This window comes from Ostrea edulis, chromosome 5 (assembly GCF_947568905.1).
Source record: "Ostrea edulis chromosome 5, xbOstEdul1.1, whole genome shotgun sequence".
NCBI lineage: Eukaryota > Metazoa > Mollusca > Bivalvia > Ostreida > Ostreidae > Ostrea > Ostrea edulis.
In genome coordinates, this window is record NC_079168.1 from 26,546,773 (window position 1) to 26,565,904 (window position 19,132).

The 19,132-nt window shown below is 34.2% G+C and overlaps 4 protein-coding genes across 4 annotated transcripts; 2 read left to right on the forward strand and 2 right to left on the reverse strand.

The window, feature by feature from the left end:
- The first annotated feature begins 1,290 nt into the window (after positions 1-1,290).
- On the forward strand, positions 1,291-3,133 carry LOC125652674 (uncharacterized). The gene is made up of 2 exons (XM_048882027.2): positions 1,291-1,452; positions 1,543-3,133. The coding sequence occupies exons 1-2, from the start codon at positions 1,393-1,395 to the stop codon at positions 2,332-2,334; spliced, it is 852 nt and encodes a 283-aa protein (XP_048737984.1). The 5' UTR covers positions 1,291-1,392; the 3' UTR covers positions 2,335-3,133.
- On the reverse strand, positions 2,732-17,997 carry LOC125652673 (uncharacterized). Its single transcript, XM_048882026.2, has 3 exons — positions 16,785-17,997; positions 14,730-14,918; positions 2,732-3,447 (listed from the first exon to the last, which is right to left on the reverse strand). Exons 1-3 carry the CDS (start codon positions 17,851-17,853, stop codon positions 3,332-3,334), a joined length of 1,374 nt encoding a protein of 457 aa, XP_048737983.2. The 5' UTR covers positions 17,854-17,997; the 3' UTR covers positions 2,732-3,331.
- LOC125665944 (uncharacterized) lies at positions 8,077-10,537 on the forward strand. Its single transcript, XM_048898973.2, has 2 exons — positions 8,077-8,308; positions 8,823-10,537. Exons 1-2 carry the CDS (start codon positions 8,142-8,144, stop codon positions 10,414-10,416), a joined length of 1,761 nt encoding a protein of 586 aa, XP_048754930.2. The 5' UTR covers positions 8,077-8,141; the 3' UTR covers positions 10,417-10,537.
- LOC125665394 (uncharacterized) lies at positions 10,951-13,643 on the reverse strand. Its single transcript, XM_048898038.2, has 3 exons — positions 13,227-13,643; positions 12,593-12,832; positions 10,951-12,285 (listed from the first exon to the last, which is right to left on the reverse strand). The coding sequence occupies exons 1-3, from the start codon at positions 13,536-13,538 to the stop codon at positions 11,164-11,166; spliced, it is 1,674 nt and encodes a 557-aa protein (XP_048753995.2). The 5' UTR covers positions 13,539-13,643; the 3' UTR covers positions 10,951-11,163.
- Positions 17,998-19,132: the final 1,135 nt, after the last annotated feature.

Sequence of the window (19,132 nt, forward strand, 5' to 3'; positions counted from 1 at the left end):
AGCGCTCAGGGCCATGGCAGTGAGGGTTCTTTAACGTACCAACGCCTACCGCGATGCGGGACCTCCGTTTTTAAGGTCATATCCGAAAGACCCACCATTCTCACTTCCAAAACCGAGCGTTTGGTGAAGGAGCAATCACTACCTATGTTTACGTCGTATATTTGACCGGCCATAGGTGTATGGATGCTATTGCATAATTACCATTGAATAAAATATTCTTATGCGATAAAATTTGATTGTTGTAATATTGACAATTTTATGTATAGAAATTTCCTTGAAAATATTCGTCTTCGTGAGATGTGTTGTGTGGCTCTTCATTTATAGAGCATACATAATATCCTGTCCAGACTCTTGACAAAATCGAGACGACTGCGCATAAGATATGGTGACTTTAGATGCAATTGATGCTTGATATTTAAGATTTCGATTTGAACAGTTTACAACTTCTTTTTACTTTGTTCTACTAAAGAAACTACATCTACATGTAGGTATACTGCTAAAATATGATAAAAGTCTTCGCAAACATAAGTGAATCGATAGCATGCTGAAGTTTAACTTAGACACATTGAGATTTGAATGTATATTAAAGTTTATGACTTGAATAGTAATTATCAACATTAAAATATGGCAAAAATGTGAAACCCACTGATAGTAATCTAATTGTAAATTTATATGACTGTGTATGTTAAAAGGATTTTGGGAAAACTCAATAAATTTGTGAATCCATTACAGCGGATCAGTACACTGTGATGAATTGAAAATAAAACACACATTCATTTGAAACGCATGTTCCGCCTTCAATCTGAACTCTTTATGGCTGATGTTTGATCAATTGATCATTCACAACATACACAAGCGCCCACTACGGAGCTGACAAACAATATATACACGTACCAGAAGAGCATGCACTGTCTATAAAATCTAGGATTCAGCAATGCATATATTTCATTCATTTGATGAAATTTCATAATAATTAAGTTTTGAACTCTGAAAGCTTCTGATTGTAGCAAGTTTCTAGATCTGTTTGCGAACAGGCATTAATAAAATACCCTGCGCATTTCTCAGTCGCTCACATACTGAGTAAGTTACATAAAAAGACTTGATTTGAATTACCGCATATATGATTCATTTGTTCATTAAGATATGAAAAAAAAAATTTTTGTCATGCTTCATACGATAATTCTTTTATTGAATGGTTGATGAATAAGAGAAATGTATGATGCATTTTAAAAACAAAGGAAATTAAGCAGATTATTTTACTTTATTGCCAGGAATGTGTTTATTTTAAAGGATCTAAATGTCTAGTTGACATAGATGTTCAACGATTCGTAGACAAACACTATATTTAAACGAACACGTTCGACAGTAATCTGTGTGAATGTGAAATGAAAAATGAAGAGTGCATTAACGTTGACCGTGCTTTTCTACATACTGCAAAACTCATTAGATGAGGTAAGTCGGTATATTTGATTTCAAATGATGTTCAATTCCATTTCGTCTATTTCACACAGTTTATTATTGTAATGAATTGTTGATTTATAGGCATTGTCAATTTCGCCATTGACCAGAAACTCAAGAGTAAAACGAGATACTGGAGACCCAGTATTTCCATCATGGTTGGAGGAAACGGTCCAGAAATCCGGAAAACGTTCAAGGGAACAGATTTTACTGTTTATGCAAAACCTGGGAATCAAATTTGAGAGAGTAAGTAATGGGACTAATGGAAGCCCAGGAAACCCTGCTGAAAGATCTAGAGATGAACAGAACGCAAAGATGATAGCTGAACAAGCTGCGTCTGCAAAGTCTGTCACAGCCAATAAAACGGAAATAACAACTGAAGAACCGAACCCTACAATGAAACAAGCAACGCTGGTTACCGTTAATGAAACTGAAATAAATGTAGGACGTAAAATATCCACTTCGGATTTTCACAACGTTGTTAAAAGTGAATCAAAAACGGACATGAATGCAACTAGAATGGTAGAAAGCACTGAACCCGATACAGGTAAACCCGTTCAGAATTTAACAGTCGCTACAGACACATCGATGGATGGAGTAAGAACAAATAATAACCAAGAAAACAGCAGAAATGGATCGGGTTCGGTCTTCCAAAATGAAGTAAATGAGTCGGGGCGTACAAATTCAATGTCTGGAATCAACACAGTAAATGATAAAATGGAACCGACATTTGTTACAGGAAATAGTGCTATAAATGAAAATAAAAGTGGAGCAGAAACAAACACAGAGACAGGTAAAGACCCAGAGATAAGAGTTCCTGATGAAAGCCCCTCTAGGGACATCGGCAGAAAGATAAAGAATATTTTCTCCATCTAAAATTACAAATAATTCTTGATGTGTCAATGTAGCGTAAATCAAAATATATTGTGGGTATTTGTGTTCATCTGACTCGAAAAAACACCTCACTCAACACTAAAAATAATTAATTTCTATAAGCCCTAATCAAATAATGTTGTGTTTTTTTCCATTCCAAGGTTTCGGTTTTCTTTTACGACACAAAACTTTATTTACACTTTATCATAAAAGGGGTGGTAAATGTTTTCTTCTAGCTGAATGTTACCAACTGAAATTAGATATATTTTTCTACCATATAATTATTAAAATGGTGAGTTGGGAAAGGGAAGTACATGCCCCATTTTAATCTAGGTTTAATGCATATATGATTTTCTTTTGAGTTACCGATTCACCTCTGTATATATATCCAGCAGTTACAGACCTTAGGTATTTGTTTTATTACGCTATACATGGTCAGTCATGTAAGATATTTTACAATTAAAAGTATATGCATTCAAAGTGTGCAATTGTATTTTGACACGTTTTGATATCGATTGAATAACTGTTTATACAGTTTGTATTACAAATCAAAAATCAATAAGAAAATAAAATATCTTAAACAATGGGGGAAAAAAAAGAAAATAAATATATACCATACGAAATATTGATAAATTAATACACATTCAAATTCAAGCATTTGTAGTACATTTCGATATTACCAAACTAGAAGTTATCAATCATAGTGGTAGTGACAGGACTACATCGCTTAATGTGTGTGACAGTATTGTTGTATGGTTTTTAAATATTGATTTCATCAATAAAATAAACATTTCAAGTTGTAGTCCGTTCTTACGTAATGATTTGATAATTTACCTTTTCTATATTGATAGACATACAGAACAAAGCACACTATGAGTTACTCAATTCGCAGAAATGATTTATTTCCATAACTTCAGCAATGGACGATACCCAATGTACCAATCACATGCAAACAATGTTGGTTCTCCAAGGTGAGCAGTCTGCGTGTCAACACACTTTATCACTCGGTAACCACGGAGAACGTCGGACGTACGTGCATGGCTGATCCAAAGGCCTTCAAAGCGATAACTTGTAATTCTCTTTCTCTTTTCTCTTTTAATTGCCTTTTGTATTCCACTGAAAAAGTGAGAGATATTGCGCATCAGTCACGGTAATTTAACTCACAGGAAGGAACACCATTCCATGCCAATCAATAATAGTCAACAAGTGAAAGCTCGGGATTAGTGCTGAAAAAATAAATGTATACTCAATCAAATAAATACACGCTGATATATAATGATAATTCTTTTCTGAGATTGACTGATCGTGTTTCTTTCCCTCTAATGACATACCTCACAAATGAAAGCCTTTATCAACAACAGGTTTGTTTTCTGTGAGCTTGGAATCTAAACAAATCCCTCCCGTACGTGTAGTTTAACGATCAATTAAGAAATAGTACGTTACATATCCATTTGTTTTGTAACCGTCTTATTAAAACACATCTAAGAGAAAATCGCATACTAAGCTTTCTTTTCCCCATTTTAATATTGCAATATCTATTCATGTATATATCTCATCTACTACTAATGGAGATGGGGAACTTATTTTGAAATGCCTTTTCTGAAATCAATTTGTTCCATTAATGACTTCTAGGGAATAAGTGTTAAAAATAGGATTCATAGGATATTTTATTTATTTCATTTTTATTTACGCGTTTTTTATTTATTTTCTTTTTATTATTTATTTCACTTATCTGTCCACGAATTAAAATGAATAGTATGTAACATGTAGTCATTCATGCTATGCCTGTTTATATAATTCTTTTGCGGACACCAAGTTACATGTATCTTGTTAGAAATACATCATGAATTTCTAAATTGTGTGACAGAGCACTTTTATGCGGGCCCAACACTTCTTTCGATTTTATAATGCCCTCTTAAAGTGCATTCCACCTTTATTTGGATTGTTGGTCAAATTGTGAATTGAAAATAAATATTAATTTAAAAATAATCTATTACCTAATGTGCGTCATCATTTTTCATGTTATACAAATTTGATTACAAAATTTAATTGACTTTCATATTATTCTACACACAGCAAAGTGCAAGGCTAATGATATATTAATAGGAGGGCAAATTCAAAATCACGCGTACAGAATTTCAAGGTCTCAAGAATCTGACCACGTGACAATCTCCCATGTTCCAATTTATACAGTATGCACATGCATTATTGTGAGACTCGTTATTACATTTGTACTTTACTGGGTTTTAATTCCACATTTGGTAATCCAGCTTATACTCCAATGTTCCCTTTCAAAAGACAAAATTTTGTACATGTACTACCAAGTCCTTGTCTTTACTCGTCATGAAGATAAAACCACGCGGCGGAGGAATTTCAGACGTATTATAGCACAACATATGCGAGAGGGGGTGTAAATCAAATGTGGATAACCAAGAATCCGAAAGAACGTTTAGTAAATTCGAAATCACAGAACTTTTTCTAAAAATCAAAAACATTAAAACGTACGCATTTTCGACACTTTACACCATCATTTCTCACGAATGACTTCTTGACATACATGTAATTTAAAAGACTGCTTCAGCAATGAAAATGAAACTCGGTGTTTATGTATTCCAACTGATTCGATACGCGAGAGCATGATATGTGTATGATCAATTTTTAAATCGAGGCAGGCTATACAGGCAAATATGTTGATGCTACATGGGTTTCAACATCCACGCTTAACTTAGGCATTTCGCAAATTCTATGGTCGTTATAATGATCTCATTTGCAAATACAACCTGTCATTAGGTCGAATGCTGCCTGAAGTGTTCCATACCAATTTTCAGTCCGTGCTCTACCTACTGAATTTGATTACGGAATACTCTGTTGACCTGATCAACATAGGAGTCAAGCGGGTGTGACCGGTCAACAGGGAATGGTTACTCCGTCTAGGCACCTTATCACACTTCTGCTGTGTACAGGTACAGGTATCTGTGTTTTCCCCGACTCTCATTTTGATATTCTTGTGGGGTTTTATGAAATTGATTACTGTTCCATAGCTTTACATTTTTGTTTTAGAAAACCTTGGATATGTTTTAGGTAGTAAATTAAGACAAAGCATGGCTACCTTTCCTAATACAGGTAATTTTCACCAACAGTGGAAAATGAAATATGAACGACTTATTATACAGTCGATTGAATAATTCAGATATGTATCAGATAATGAGACAATCATTAGTGGTTTTCTGTTACAGTAACATTAAATTTTCCTTCGCGATATTCCACAGCATGCGTTGAAACATCAGTACAATTGCTTTTTTATATCTTATTTGAAAAATTGTCATGTAATTATATATTTGAATATTCCATTGAACACAATGTAGGCGTATATAAAGTGTTGATCTTCATCTAGGCGATCTGGCGATGCTTGGTAGTTAGTGTCTAGCCTTTGGTTTTTATAACGTTCTATTTCTGACGTTATGTCTAATTGCAGAATGCGACACAATCGTTTACGGACTGGCACCGTTTTTGAATTGCACTTATTTAAGCAATGATATGAATCGTAAAATTTTAACAATGATGGTAGTTTATGAAGACGTCACTGCTACATTAACTCGTCCCGTGTAGAATGGAGATATCACGTGGTGAAATTTATTTCTCGATTGTTTGGCGATGAAACGTCTTCTTTTTTTTTTTTTTTTTTTTTTTTTTACCATTTCTGTTTAGAAACCACAAAAATGAGATGTACCATTGTTGACATTTAAATATAAAGTTACGAATATTCTTTTTCCTCGCCTGCTTAATTATTAACAATGTGTTTTAGGTAATGATTTACTGTGGCAGAATAATTATTAACCAAGTATTTAAAAATTTAAAAAAAATCACAATGCTCCATGAGCCAGACTGGTACAAGTTTACAAAATGTGTAAATTATTTCAATATTTCATGACATTAAACGAGACAGTTAAATATTCTAGGAAAATTAATACAATTCTCCTGGAGTAACAGGGCACTCATGGTGAGCTATGATTAGATTTGTGTTTTAATCTATGCTCATGAATTGTTCAAACAATCACACGGAAAATAATATTTTTCAAATATATAAAATATCAATGTTTTCAAAAGTAAACATTCACATATCTGCTTCAGGGCGATTTAATAATGCCGACAATGGGCTCTTATATATTATAGATGTATGGAAATCAGCTGATTTGTTTCACAACAGATGTTCAAAGTATTCTGTGTTCAAACCCAGTCATCATTACCGCACATACTACATACGTGCACATAAATACATGTTCTCTTCAGCCGTGTCGTATATTACGTATTCATTTGTGTGTTGTAAATTGTTGGGAGTTTATGGGTTTTTTTTAAATCCAAGATTGTTGATGTGTGACGAGGAAAATATAGGTGGCGACTAAATCAACAAACTGCTGAATTCACCGCGTTAATACATTTATGAATCTTCATTTTTCGGAGTTTTCTGTGAACACGTGTATTCTATGTTTTTTACACTAAGATTCTTCTGTACAAATGTATATTTTTATACACTCTGAAGTATACGATAGTATTATGAAATATTCTCTCATGATGATGCCATTTTATTTCACTTCAAATTGATTACCCACATCTCGGTCACAAATATTTTTGGAATTATATATTATATAACACATGTGTGTGTTCTTAATTAGACAATGTCTATATACATGTATATCTATAATTTCACAGTACATGTAGTTGCTCTCTTTCATACTTTTTTTTTTCACAATCTCAGATTAAAATTTTTTTTTTGTTTCAACAGTATTTTATTCATATATATATATATATATATATATATATATATATATATATATATATGAATAATAATAATAATAATAATAATTATATATATATATATATATAATACATACATAAATAGGATTAGGCAGCAGGCACAATGCCCATATAAGCCCTTTCCATAGGTCAAAGGTCAGTTATGACAAAGTTAAAATTAATATAGTACATAAAAATATAACAAAAGATTGAAGAAGACAAATAATGAAAGAAAGAAAAATAATCTCAGAACATGTGCTTCTTCAAAATATCTAAAAATGTCTATCTAATATTTAGTTTACCGGGAACCCCCCCCCTCCCCCCCCTCCCCCCCTCCCCCCCCCCCCCCCCCCCTTGCGAAAGAAGAACAACAACAGAGACTTAAAGGACACATCGCATGTTTTTAAACTTTTTAATTTTTTCAGCAAAATTAATTCATTTCATGCCTAAAACTACTTTACATGTGTTTTAAATGAAACAGTTTGCGTAGTTTTCGAGTTTGAAAGCGATGAAATTCAAATCTTGCGATATGCATATTTTCTTCGATATTTTACGCGCCATTATCTGTGACGTCATATGCGACCTCGAGCGAGAAGATTTGAAAACAGTTGTTAGCCATTTCATAAACAGATTAGATTTAATTGACAAACAAACAATTATCACATTAACGGCTTGTAAATAACACTGCATTAGGGTGTTTTGTGCCGTTTAAGGGTGTACTTGCTGTCAGTAGAGAGGCTTTGGACTGTGTTTTTTTTCAATTTTCGAAGGAAGGTATGAGGGACAAGACGTGAATATTTTTTGTCGGCACAACGATTTTGCCATAAAAAAAAACCCAGTAGAATTTGTCCCTGTACTTTTTCAAACAAGCACTTGGACAAAGACGTAGATAAACTGCGAGAAAATGGTTCTATCGAAGCTACCCACTGTTACATATAGCGTAGATCGTACGCTACGTCATAAATCGTGTGGTGTGTAATCACGTGATACGCGAAAGTGAAAGTGTAGTACAAACAATGGCAGTGTCCGACAAAATCTATTCTATAAAGTTAGAGGAAACTGATGTTCCTGGAGCGAAGTTTCGTTGTTCTGATGTGTCAGAACATTCAGTCGTTGAACTGAAGCGATGGTTAGAATGCAGGGGAATGTTACAAGCGGGTACAAAACCCGAATTAGTCAAAAGGTAAGAAACACTTAAACACATGCGTACATTTTCATCCCATGTATATACACGCTGTACACCACGATTTATTGTTCATCATCCGTATATATTATAATTATGATTGGTAAAAATACGTCTTAAAACTATATCTTAATTCATTTACCACGGGAGTATCGTTCTGTCAGCGATTCATTGCATACATTTTCATGTGTAGCGAATAAAAAAGGGGGGGTGTGGGAGGGTCAAGACGATTTTGCTAGAGGCTTAATTGTCTTAGGTTGTAAATGAATATATTCAATTCTTGTTATTTGAAATTATTGACATATAGTGGTCGATTACAAATGTGTATGTAAATGGTAATCTCCTTTGTCAATTAAATTACAGCAGATCTACTGCAAATAAAAAATACTTTATATGAAATAAAACATTCAAACAGTGGCCTTCTTAAAAGTTCTTGAAACACCTAATATATAAGCATACATATCAGCACGCCATTCATGCATATGCTTAGAAATTACATTTGTCAATTTTTTAGGTGCCTAGAATGCATAGAGTCCAAGAACACAGACATCATAATTTCTGTGGATGGGGGAATCTGGTACGAGGAGAAAGTACGAGAGGTGTTATCCACTGCCCGCAGTAAATCATCAGCTGATATGATACCTCTTTTACCTACAAGTGGTTGGCAAAAAATTCCTTCAGGGAGTATTCCTAAAGGATTCTGTTATGGAAGAATATATGAACATATAATACTAACTGCCAAAGTATATGAGAAAAAAAGTAAAACGTCGACGTCTGATAGTGAAAGTGAAGACAATTTGACAGACTTCAATACTTCAAAACCGATGGTGAAAGGACGTCAATATTTTGCCAGCGGCCATGTAAAAGATATTAAGAGTATTGCAAAAGGTGAATACTTTTTTGTCAAATCAACTGTGATGGCATCATACACTCAACAAAAGCTATATCATGTGACTTTAACTTTGGGATCTCCATCTGGGAAAATATTGGATGCCTCGTGTGATTGTAAAGCTTCAGCAATGGGACGATGTAACCATATAGCTTCGTTATTATTTGCTTTGGAGGATTACACATTACAGTTTGGATACGATCCGGATGCTTGCACTAGCAAGCTATGTACATGGAATGTAGGACGGAAGGCTAAAAGGCAACCTCAGCCATGTTATTCCACATCATACAACAAAAAGTTAAAAGCGGATAGGTACAGAAATTATAATCCTATGACTACTAAATTGGATGAAACTAAATTTGCAAATGAATTTATTGCTACATTGCCAAATTCTGGATCATATTGTATGTTTGACCAAATATTAGAAATTGAATATAGTGATTATGTGGTTGACATTAAAAATTTAAATGAAAGAACCAATTATTCTTTGAATTTGATCAAACAAGATGCATCTGAACCTTATGAAGTCCCAAACACTGATAGACAGGCTGAATCTATTATGTGGCACAGCAGTCGCAATTGTAGAATAACTGCATCTGTAGCAAAGGAAGTCAGTAGTGTTAAAAGCCCAAGGGCTAAATATAACCTTTTGGAGCGGATTCTATGGGGCAAAAAGCTTCCCCAATTGAAAAGTTTAAAGTATGGACAAGAAAATGAAGATAATGCATTTACGCAATATGTTAATCTGAGTAAGGGAAACAATGAAACAACAAGAAAAAGTGGTTTCTGGATAAATCCCGAGTACCCTGAATTAGGATGTAGCCCAGATGGACTAATCTATGATGCTAACAATAATCTTATTGGTGTTTTGGAAATAAAATGTCCATTAGTATTGAAAGACAAAGACCCATTATGTATAGAGAGTCTAAAGCCGTGTCAACGATTTAACTTGTGTTATACAATAGAAAATGGTATCCTGTCTTTGAAAAAAACCCATAAGTACTATGCTCAGGTTCAAATGCAAATGGGACTTTGTAATGTGAAATTTTGTGATTTTGTAATTTGGTCTAGTGCAAAAACTTTGATTCAGAGAATCCATTTTGATGGAGAATATTGGCATGATCTCCGAGATAAATTAATTTTATTTCATCATAAATGTATGATGACGGAATACCTAGAAATGAGGATTCCAAGAAAACTCTTGCCAGTAGAACTTTAAATACATGTATATATTGCAAGTGTTCATCAGTGCAAATATTCATACATGCACCTGCAATTTATAATGATAAAGAGTAAAATAAATAATGTTATTATTTTGTATGAGATACACATATGATATATCAAATGTCTTGACTTCTTCATTTACATGTATTTTTGTACATAAAAAAGCAAAAAAAATAATTATAGATTCAGATCTTTATTGGTTTTGAACAGTGTCACACTTTCACAATGTGTGAAAAGATATAGACTACATTTGTAAGTTTCAGAGACCACACTCAATCCACAAATCTAGAGGTCTCCAAAAGGCCTTCCATAAGGGTGGAACTCCACTCCTTGTGAAAATTGCCTCAAATAAATAAAACGTGTATATGTAAAATTTTAGTCGCTCTTGCATGAATATTACCAAAATGTACATGTACATTACGTAACATTTAACACAAAAATACAGACAAACTTGTGACCACAATACCCGACTTGGGCCAGGCACATGAAATGTGGTGGGGTTAAACTAGTGAGATCTCAACCCCCCCCCCCCCCCCCCCCCAACAAGTGGTCAAAAGAAAACAAAGGCAGTAAAAGACGAACTATAATAATCAAGCAGATATTAGCCCAATCATCTGAACCACAATAAATGTACTGAAGAAAAAAATCATGCAACAAAAAGATACTTCTCTAATGAATGCAAGGTCAGGCTGGAATTCATTTATAAATTTAGAATTATTTTATCAAGTTTAATGTTCAATGCTCATTTTACAAGTGGACTTTGGTAATTGACTAGAAATCCAATTATATGCACTATTTCTGTGGCTACTGGTTTGAGACTAAGAGGTATTGTTGTTCCTATTATTTTAAATTTTTTCATGCGCTCAATTGCTCGTTCCACATGAATGCGTACTCGTGCAATGCGTTTTGTCAATATTTCTTCTTGAGGGGTTAGTCGATCTCTTCCTGAAAGAAATGGTGGAATGTTAAGGTCTACTTTTCTTGGGTTCAGTATATCCCGAATCAAAAACCCTCGATCCGCTATCACCAAGTCTCCAGGATTAAGCAAGTCAGCCAAACCAGACTTTACAGTTATCTCCTTGTCTGATATACTTCCCTCATATACATCTGATAAAAATGTAACTGCTCCTGTAGGTGCAACACCAACCAAACATTTCAATGTTGGATTATTTTTATACGAGGAATACATATTACCTTGCTCAGCAAAATCCCGTGATGACTGAGTAAATATCTCAAAGCAATCAATTATCACACGGACATTTTTGAAGGACCTAAAGCAAGCAGGCAAATGTTTTTGAATTAAAGCCCTAGATGGAAACATTTTTTTACGAATACCACCAGTAACTTTATATAAATATTGAATCCAAGTGTTAATTGTTGAAGAGACAGTACTGATGCTTACTCCATATCTGTATGCAAGATCTTTATTTGGAAACCTATGCCTTAACTTCATAAGAACCAATAATAACTGATTTCTTGTCGATAGTTTGGTTTGTCGTTGTTTTGAGTCGTTTCGCCTTTTCTTTGGTGATTTTGTTTTATTTCCTTTCCAATATTTCAGTTCATATACACCTCCGGCATTTTCCAAGACCTTAAAAAAGTGGTTAAATTGTTCAACATTTAAACCTGTGTAAAATTTAAAAAGTTTTCCTTTTGTTGCCAATTGCTCGTAATCAAACTTGTTTTTGGTGTTCTGTTTTTGCGGACTCTTTTGCTTTGAATGCCCTTCATTTTTCCTCAGCCTTCTCTCAATTTTATTGGCAAGAATATCACTGCAATGAAAAGTAGTTTGTGTCCCACAATCTTGTATTTGTGTTGCACAATGAATTGCGTTCTTTTGGGTCTGCTCCTGTTTGACATGTTCCTGAGAAATGCAAATGTACATGTGTCATTCAAAAGTTATGAGACATATTTAATGAAAATTTTAGTCTTTACAAATCCTTAAGTTTCAGACAAAATATACAAAAATAAGACATAAAATGAGTGTCAAGAATATTATATTCGAGATATTTGTTTAAACTGAAGAAAGTTTATAAATGTGAATATCTACGAATGTCATTCAAAAATGGTACAATTAACATGTAACTCCTTTTGATGTTATGAATGCAGGTATGCTTTACTTAAAATGGACAAAATTTTGCAGGTTTCAGGAAACTGAAAAAAGAACTTACATTCTGATTCATATCAGACCCGGTCCCAGTACATATAGTGTCAGACTGATCATGGTTGACTATATTTGTTCTGTTCTCCTTAATATGGCCACGATGCATATCACAAGTGCTAGTAGAAGTTGAAGGTATTGCCTCATCTTGTAAGGATAGTAATGCTTCTGACACGTCCTTTAACATTCTTTTAGAAACAGGATTGCTCCGTGGAGTGGGTGGTTTCCTTTTCCTAGAGAATTTTTCCGCCTAAAAATAATATTGTAAATTGAAAAAATACTCGTTTGTTTTGTTCACAAAAACATATTTTGGCTTGAAATTATGGCTCTTGTTGAGACTTCTTAAGAACATTTGTTTCCTGGTACATGTAGATACAAACCATTAAATTTTCATTATTTTTAAAAAAATTTTTTTTTTTTATACATATTTAGGGGTGTTTATATGCCACCGTAAATTTGTTTTAATAACCCATCGTTTTTGGACATAATAAACAAAAAGGCAAAAAATAAAACTTGAAAACTATAAAAGACATGAATACTATTCAACGTGCAGTCTGATTTATGCCCCCCCCCCCCCCCCCCCCCCCCCCCCCCCCCAAATATACATGTACCTATTTCCGCAATTTTTTGGTTTGAATTTATACCTGATTTGGCGTTAGAGTTGCTGGAATGGGATCAGGATGTTCTGCTGTCGGTCCATTTCCACCCACAAAATGTTTACTACATATGTATGTCCATCTTGTAACCTTTTCAACGGTAAAATATTCCCTGCCACACACACGCGCCCATCGCTGACATTTTTCCAGATTCCTCTTGGGTTTTGGAAATGGTATCCAAAAAACCCCAGTCATATATTCTCGATCAGCATATCTACTGTCACTGTTGCATATTCCATAACAGCAGTGTCTTGTTGCACCGTGTGTTAGCTTTTTTTCTTTTGATATCGGCGTGGCCATTAGGAATGTAGTACACGCTGTCCAATGTTTGTACTACATTTGATAACGAGGCTGCGCGTTATCTTTATCCTATCTATAATTAGGTCTTATCAGTGATGCGCGATCTTTGCTATAGGCCTACGGCTTATGCTTTCCGTTCTGCTCTCAAATTCAATACACACTCGCACCAACTGACCTTCACCTTGTAACACCATATAGGCAAAACTTCGCTAGCAGTGTCTACCAACTGGTAGTTTTAAAAAAGAAATTTGAAGATAAAAGATAATTGAACTTTCAATTATAAATAATAAAATATGATATTTCCCAACTTTGAATTGAATGATAATGCTTTCATTTTTTTTTTAAGGAACACGTACGTGTTTTCAACAACGTACAGCACGCCGCGCTCCCACTTCCTAAGTAACAACGTGTAGATAACAACAAAAAATAATGATTAATAAAATTGCTTGAATAAAATAATTTAAAAGTATTGGGATTTTCACCATAAGTTTGATAATTTTTATTATTATTATTTATTTTTTTTCGAAATGCACCCGTGACAGTAGGCCTAGTTGTCAATGATACATAATCGTATCATAATTTAGATCTATCTAACTTCTCCAAAATAAATTTAATAATAATTGCACTGTTTATTTTCAAAAAGCAACAACGCTAATTACAGTTGTTTACAGAAATGACATTGCCATATTGTGTTTAGACAGTGATCCCATGTAAACATTATTTACTCGCAGATTTCATACTCGCTTTCCTCGCTACATTTGGGCCGCTATTTGTATGCACTGGTGGCTAAAAGATATAAGACTCGGGAAATTTGTTAACATCGAAATAAATGTTATCCATGGTAAATTTACTAGGCCCCTAAAACCCGAGTTTTAAAAAATATCTAACACTACTTTTACAACAAGTTGATCGACGAAGGTCGCATATGACGTCACTGTACCACGTGACTACCTATCTAATTAACTAGGCTTTTTGAAATCGGGGCTTAGATTTAAGTCCGTGTTGTGGCTAATTATCGCAATGCTTCAGCGAACAAACTATTACAATTAATTTCTATAAGCATAAGGAAGACAAAATGCACATAATTTTGTATACTTTGAAAACACGATATGTGTCCTTTAAAGCATAAATGTACCATCAAGGCTATTTTGATATAGTACAGTCAAAGCTTGTAAACATCATATTACAAACCAGAAAGCGTAACGAGTTTGATTCCCCAGGCGAGGCTCCAGAACCAGCCCACAAACAGGAAAGTAACTGTGAACAACTGGGACACGCCCACCCACACGTTAACGCACAGGGTCACCGTCTTCTGGTCTTCCTTTGCTTGTAATCGCGTTTCTCCGCACAAGAGGATGGAAAACCCGCTCAGAACTGTCCCTAGTAATCAAAGACAACGGAACGGTTAAAAATGATTAACAATATATATCTTTAAAAAGCAGTACAGAAAAATTTATCTAAGCTACATTTCTGAATAATATTTTTAGAATTAGTTTAATTCACTTGTTTTTATTTCTTTAGTTCAGACATATATCATTCTTAAATAAATCTAATCTACATTCAAAACGACTCATTCATGCAATCCGCATACACAAAACTTAGAAATTAAGTAACTTGTGAAATTTGCCGGAAAGATTTTTTTTCTATTTGCAATCGGATACAATAGAAACTATCCAACTTTCGCGATTAGAGTTTTATTAAAAAGAATCTGAGCTATGAGTTCTTAATTAATTCTAAAGAAAGGCAATACATTTCCTAATTATTACACAAGCTTTCGTATCAAACTGTCAATAAAATTGTGAAAAGTATTTTAGAGATTCCTATAAAATTTTCATACATTTAATACACTCAATATAGCCTCTAATGCTTCTTTTTATATAAAATCACTGCAGATTAGCGCAAGCATTTGATAATACCGGAAAAGGTATCAAGGCGGTCCAGAATTTCAATGTAAAGAAGAAAACAGATTCCATCGCACGTCTATGTCGAGTACCAGTTAAATCAATTAGCCATCAAATTATTCAATCACCGCCGTGTAAAAGGAGCCGATAAGCAGGACAGGGTGGAAATGGACATTGATTTGCAATTTTAGAGGCTGATTGTGCGACAGCAGCTCCATCGGCAAAGTAGCAAATCAGGTAATTTACTAGTCAACTCAAACACCACTCCGGCGGGATTTTCTTGACGTTGTAGATAAGCGACGGGTAACGTCATGCTCCCCAAAGATAGTTCTCCGCTTGGTTTAGTGTCGTTATCATCCGTAAAACATTACTGTCCCATTATTAAGGTCAACATTGAGAAAATATGTCTTGTTAATGATAAAATAACCTTTTTGACTTTCTAAAGATTCCTGACAGTCTTGATTTATGTGGCCATGTTGTAGTTCAATATTTCAGATATGTAAAAGTTTTAAGACCCGCAATTAACTTAAGCAAATCGATTTCTGTTGATTAAGGTAAAATTAAAAAAGAAAAACCACTCAATATAATCCTGGTTCATTAACATATACAATGCACGATTTAAAAAAAAAAAACAACTTAGCAATGAAACCGTAATAAGTATAATTTATCCCTATTTATTTGAATTTCTAGTAGGACTATTTGACTCCGATATTCTTTCAAATTACCTTCGTAAAAAGCAACTTAAAAAGCTTCATAAATCCAATAACACGAACGGGAGATAATTTATAGTAAAACCATTATTCAGTGGTGCAGACGAAATAACACGTCGCTTCCGGTTTAGCAAATCCGTTTTCTTACGAATCCTGTGTATCTTCTGCTGCTAGAACAATGAATTACGATCTAATAGGCGGCGAACTGATCACTATACGTGTGATTTCAAATGTTAGGCAGCAAAAGGAGATAAAACCATAATTTCCTATCAAGTTCAAAGAGAATATCACTGGTTTGATGACATATTTGTATTAATGTTCACCCATTAAAAGGCTTTTCTGTAATAAAGTGGAACCAAAGTCCTGTTAGTTTTCTAATAAAAGAGCGATTTTCCAGCAACTCAGCACGGTGTACGATTACGTAGTTTCGTACCAGAGAAATTATTTTGAAATTTCGTTTCTCATTTCCCTCCCTCCACTAAAGGTGTTGTAATCTACCTTTAAAACAGCATTTGTATTTTTTTAAATTCCAAAATAAAACAACAAACTGTAGAAAAAATGAATATTTCTTGAAAGGCCTGTTTTCTGCTAAGTTCTTTTTTATAATATTGTAAATTGATGGAAAATGTTCTTACCTGAACCAGGGATGATTATATTCATCAGCAGACATATCACAGACAATCCTAATGGAAGATAAGGTATGGCAGATTGAATCCAGGGCTCCGAACTAGACACCAAAGACTTTGTCCTTTCATCTTCATTATATTTAACACCATTTCCATACTGAATAACTGGCTCAGCAGACAATTGAGAACTTTCATCATTTGCTAGAACAGGAGAATCCGGAGAATTTTGAATGAAATCAGGTGTTAATGCTCCCTTGACTTCCGATGAACTTTTTGGTTTCTCAGCTATTTTTTCTTTGGATTTAGGGACTTCGCTTTTCGACACGTTGTCAATGTCTTGCTTTGCTTTAACGTCGTTTGATAACGGCAGAGATCCATTGCCTTGTGAGGAAATTAAACGTTTACCGTTTACTTTCGCCGACTTTAATTTTTGCCAAGACTTTTTAATTCCGAACGTTTTCGATTTGTTGTCTTGGGCCGAGGTCTTGGATTTCGCCGCCTTTACGTCACTGTCCACCACTACGAATCCATTACCGTTACTCTTGTCTGAATGTTTACTCGAGGAACTTTGCGGTCTGACCCCTGGGTCCTGTAATTTCACAGTATCTTCTTTAACACTGACCTTTGAACCGGTCAGTTGAGATCCGCTATCCACTGCTGATGTATGTCCCGACGCCTCTGGCCTTTTAGAAATCTTCTTAGATAATAAATGCCCCTTTCCCTTAACAACGTCTGATGAGCTACTACGTCTTTTGACAGTATGCTTTCCTTTAACTGCTATAACAGGCTCTCTCCTCTTACCCCTGTCTTTTAAGTCATTACTACGGGTACTTTTTGTAGACAACGGTCTGCGTTTGACTGCTGCTTTCTTTTCAGCTTCTTTATTTTCGCTGTTTCTATCGCCATTTTCTTTCTTTAGTCCATTTATCTCATTTTTTCCATTACTCGTGGAACTTTTTTCTCCCCTTTCGGATAATTTTTCGTTGATTTTAGAACTATTTTTCATTTCTACACCATCACTATATTCCTCCGTAACAAGTTGTCTGTGTTCCTCCGCAGCAGTCGGTGAGCTTTCCATCGAATATAGAATTTCAAAACACGTTTTCTGATGCGTTTCCTAATTAAAAATTAAACTTTGTATACCCATCATACTTATTTACATCCATCACGTTCTCTGTCATCATACACATACGTTTAAAATGAAGTGGCGGGTAGTTTCGGTTGGCTTTCCCGATAGAATGTTGTAACACGCGAGTCTAGCTCCATTTCATTTGTCTTACCATAGAGTCGATAATTTCACTTATTGAATCTGCTAAACGAATGTGAAAAATGGTGAGCTGATATTTGCCATTTATACGATCTACGAAGCAGCGAAGCTTAAAATTGAGGAGAAACCATCAAAACTCAGAAACATTTCAGCTAATGGTTAAATTTCATTATTAAATATGGACATAACGAAATCAATTGTTGTCTTGGTTATATAATATTGTGTAATAATTTAGACACTTTAAACATAACCTCAAATGGCTGAAATGAGTTGATTACTTACATCTAAAATAAACGCTATTGACCGACCTTTAGCTTCTAGACATGTAATGGTTTGCCACCATAATTAGCATTAAGTGAGTCCATTTTCTCTATGGAATCTATCTGTAAATCTTTGCAGAACATAATTATGTTTATCTTCGCCGTGATATCAATGTACTCAATCGGCAGTTGTGGATTTTTTCTTATTTCTGAAAGATTATGAGATTAACGAATGGGTGTTTCTGTTTAATTACCACCGGGTCGTATTTGTAACATAATTTTGTTACTCAGTTAGAGGCAGTTGTCGAAATATTTCTTCAGAATTGAGATCAATAGAATAAACATTCTTTAATTTCTATGACAATTTATATTTCTTTGTTTGTTTTAATTAAAAGTGCAGACATATCATCCCGAAAAGTACAACTCAATGCAGGGGCGATTTATCAATTAAAAAAGTAAATCTCATTGCATGAACGATTTATAAATTTAAAAATATCGCAACGTCCGACCCCATACAAGGCCAAGTTTGTTTCAATTTTCTAAAACTTTGATTTTCTAGTAGTAATAGTTCATCAAAATGTATTTAATAGTGATACATGTATTTACCATTTTGTAGTTTACGTATTTTACATGCTTTCTATTTATCTGTTTTAAAATTTCAATTCTGAGTACACCCCCCCCCCCCCCCCTGCAATCTACATGGTGTCTATTTCATCTTGTAGGAGATGAAGAGAAACAAAATACTGCAACGATGGCAAATATCGCTTTCATATTTCTATCAAAAGTCATGTCTGTACAAAGTTTCAAAGCACGACTTTGTAAAAAACATG

Bases quoted from the DNA above. Each gene is read 5' to 3' on its own strand.
- LOC125652674 (XM_048882027.2), top strand. From the start codon at position 1,393: ATGAAGAGTGCATTAACGTTGACCGTGCTTTTCTACATACTGCAAAAC. The intron at 1,453-1,542 runs GTAAGTCGGTAT...GTTGATTTATAG, and splicing joins TGCAAAACTCATTAGATGAG to GCATTGTCAATTTCGCCATT.
- LOC125665944 (XM_048898973.2), top strand. From the start codon at position 8,142: ATGGCAGTGTCCGACAAAATCTATTCTATAAAGTTAGAGGAAACTGAT. The intron at 8,309-8,822 runs GTAAGAAACACT...TCAATTTTTTAG, and splicing joins AAACCCGAATTAGTCAAAAG to GTGCCTAGAATGCATAGAGT.
- LOC125665394 (XM_048898038.2), bottom strand. From the start codon at position 13,538: ATGGCCACGCCGATATCAAAAGAAAAAAAGCTAACACACGGTGCAACA. The intron at 12,833-13,226 runs GTATAAATTCAA...TATTATTTTTAG, and splicing joins CAACTCTAACGCCAAATCAG to GCGGAAAAATTCTCTAGGAA. The intron at 12,286-12,592 runs GTAAGTTCTTTT...TGCATTTCTCAG, and splicing joins GGTCTGATATGAATCAGAAT to GAACATGTCAAACAGGAGCA.
- LOC125652673 (XM_048882026.2), bottom strand. From the start codon at position 17,853: ATGGAAAGCTCACCGACTGCTGCGGAGGAACACAGACAACTTGTTACG. The intron at 14,919-16,784 runs GTAAGAACATTT...TTTGATTACTAG, and splicing joins TATAATCATCCCTGGTTCAG to GGACAGTTCTGAGCGGGTTT. The intron at 3,448-14,729 runs GTTTGTAATATG...TCACTTTTTCAG, and splicing joins CAAACTCGTTACGCTTTCTG to TGGAATACAAAAGGCAATTA.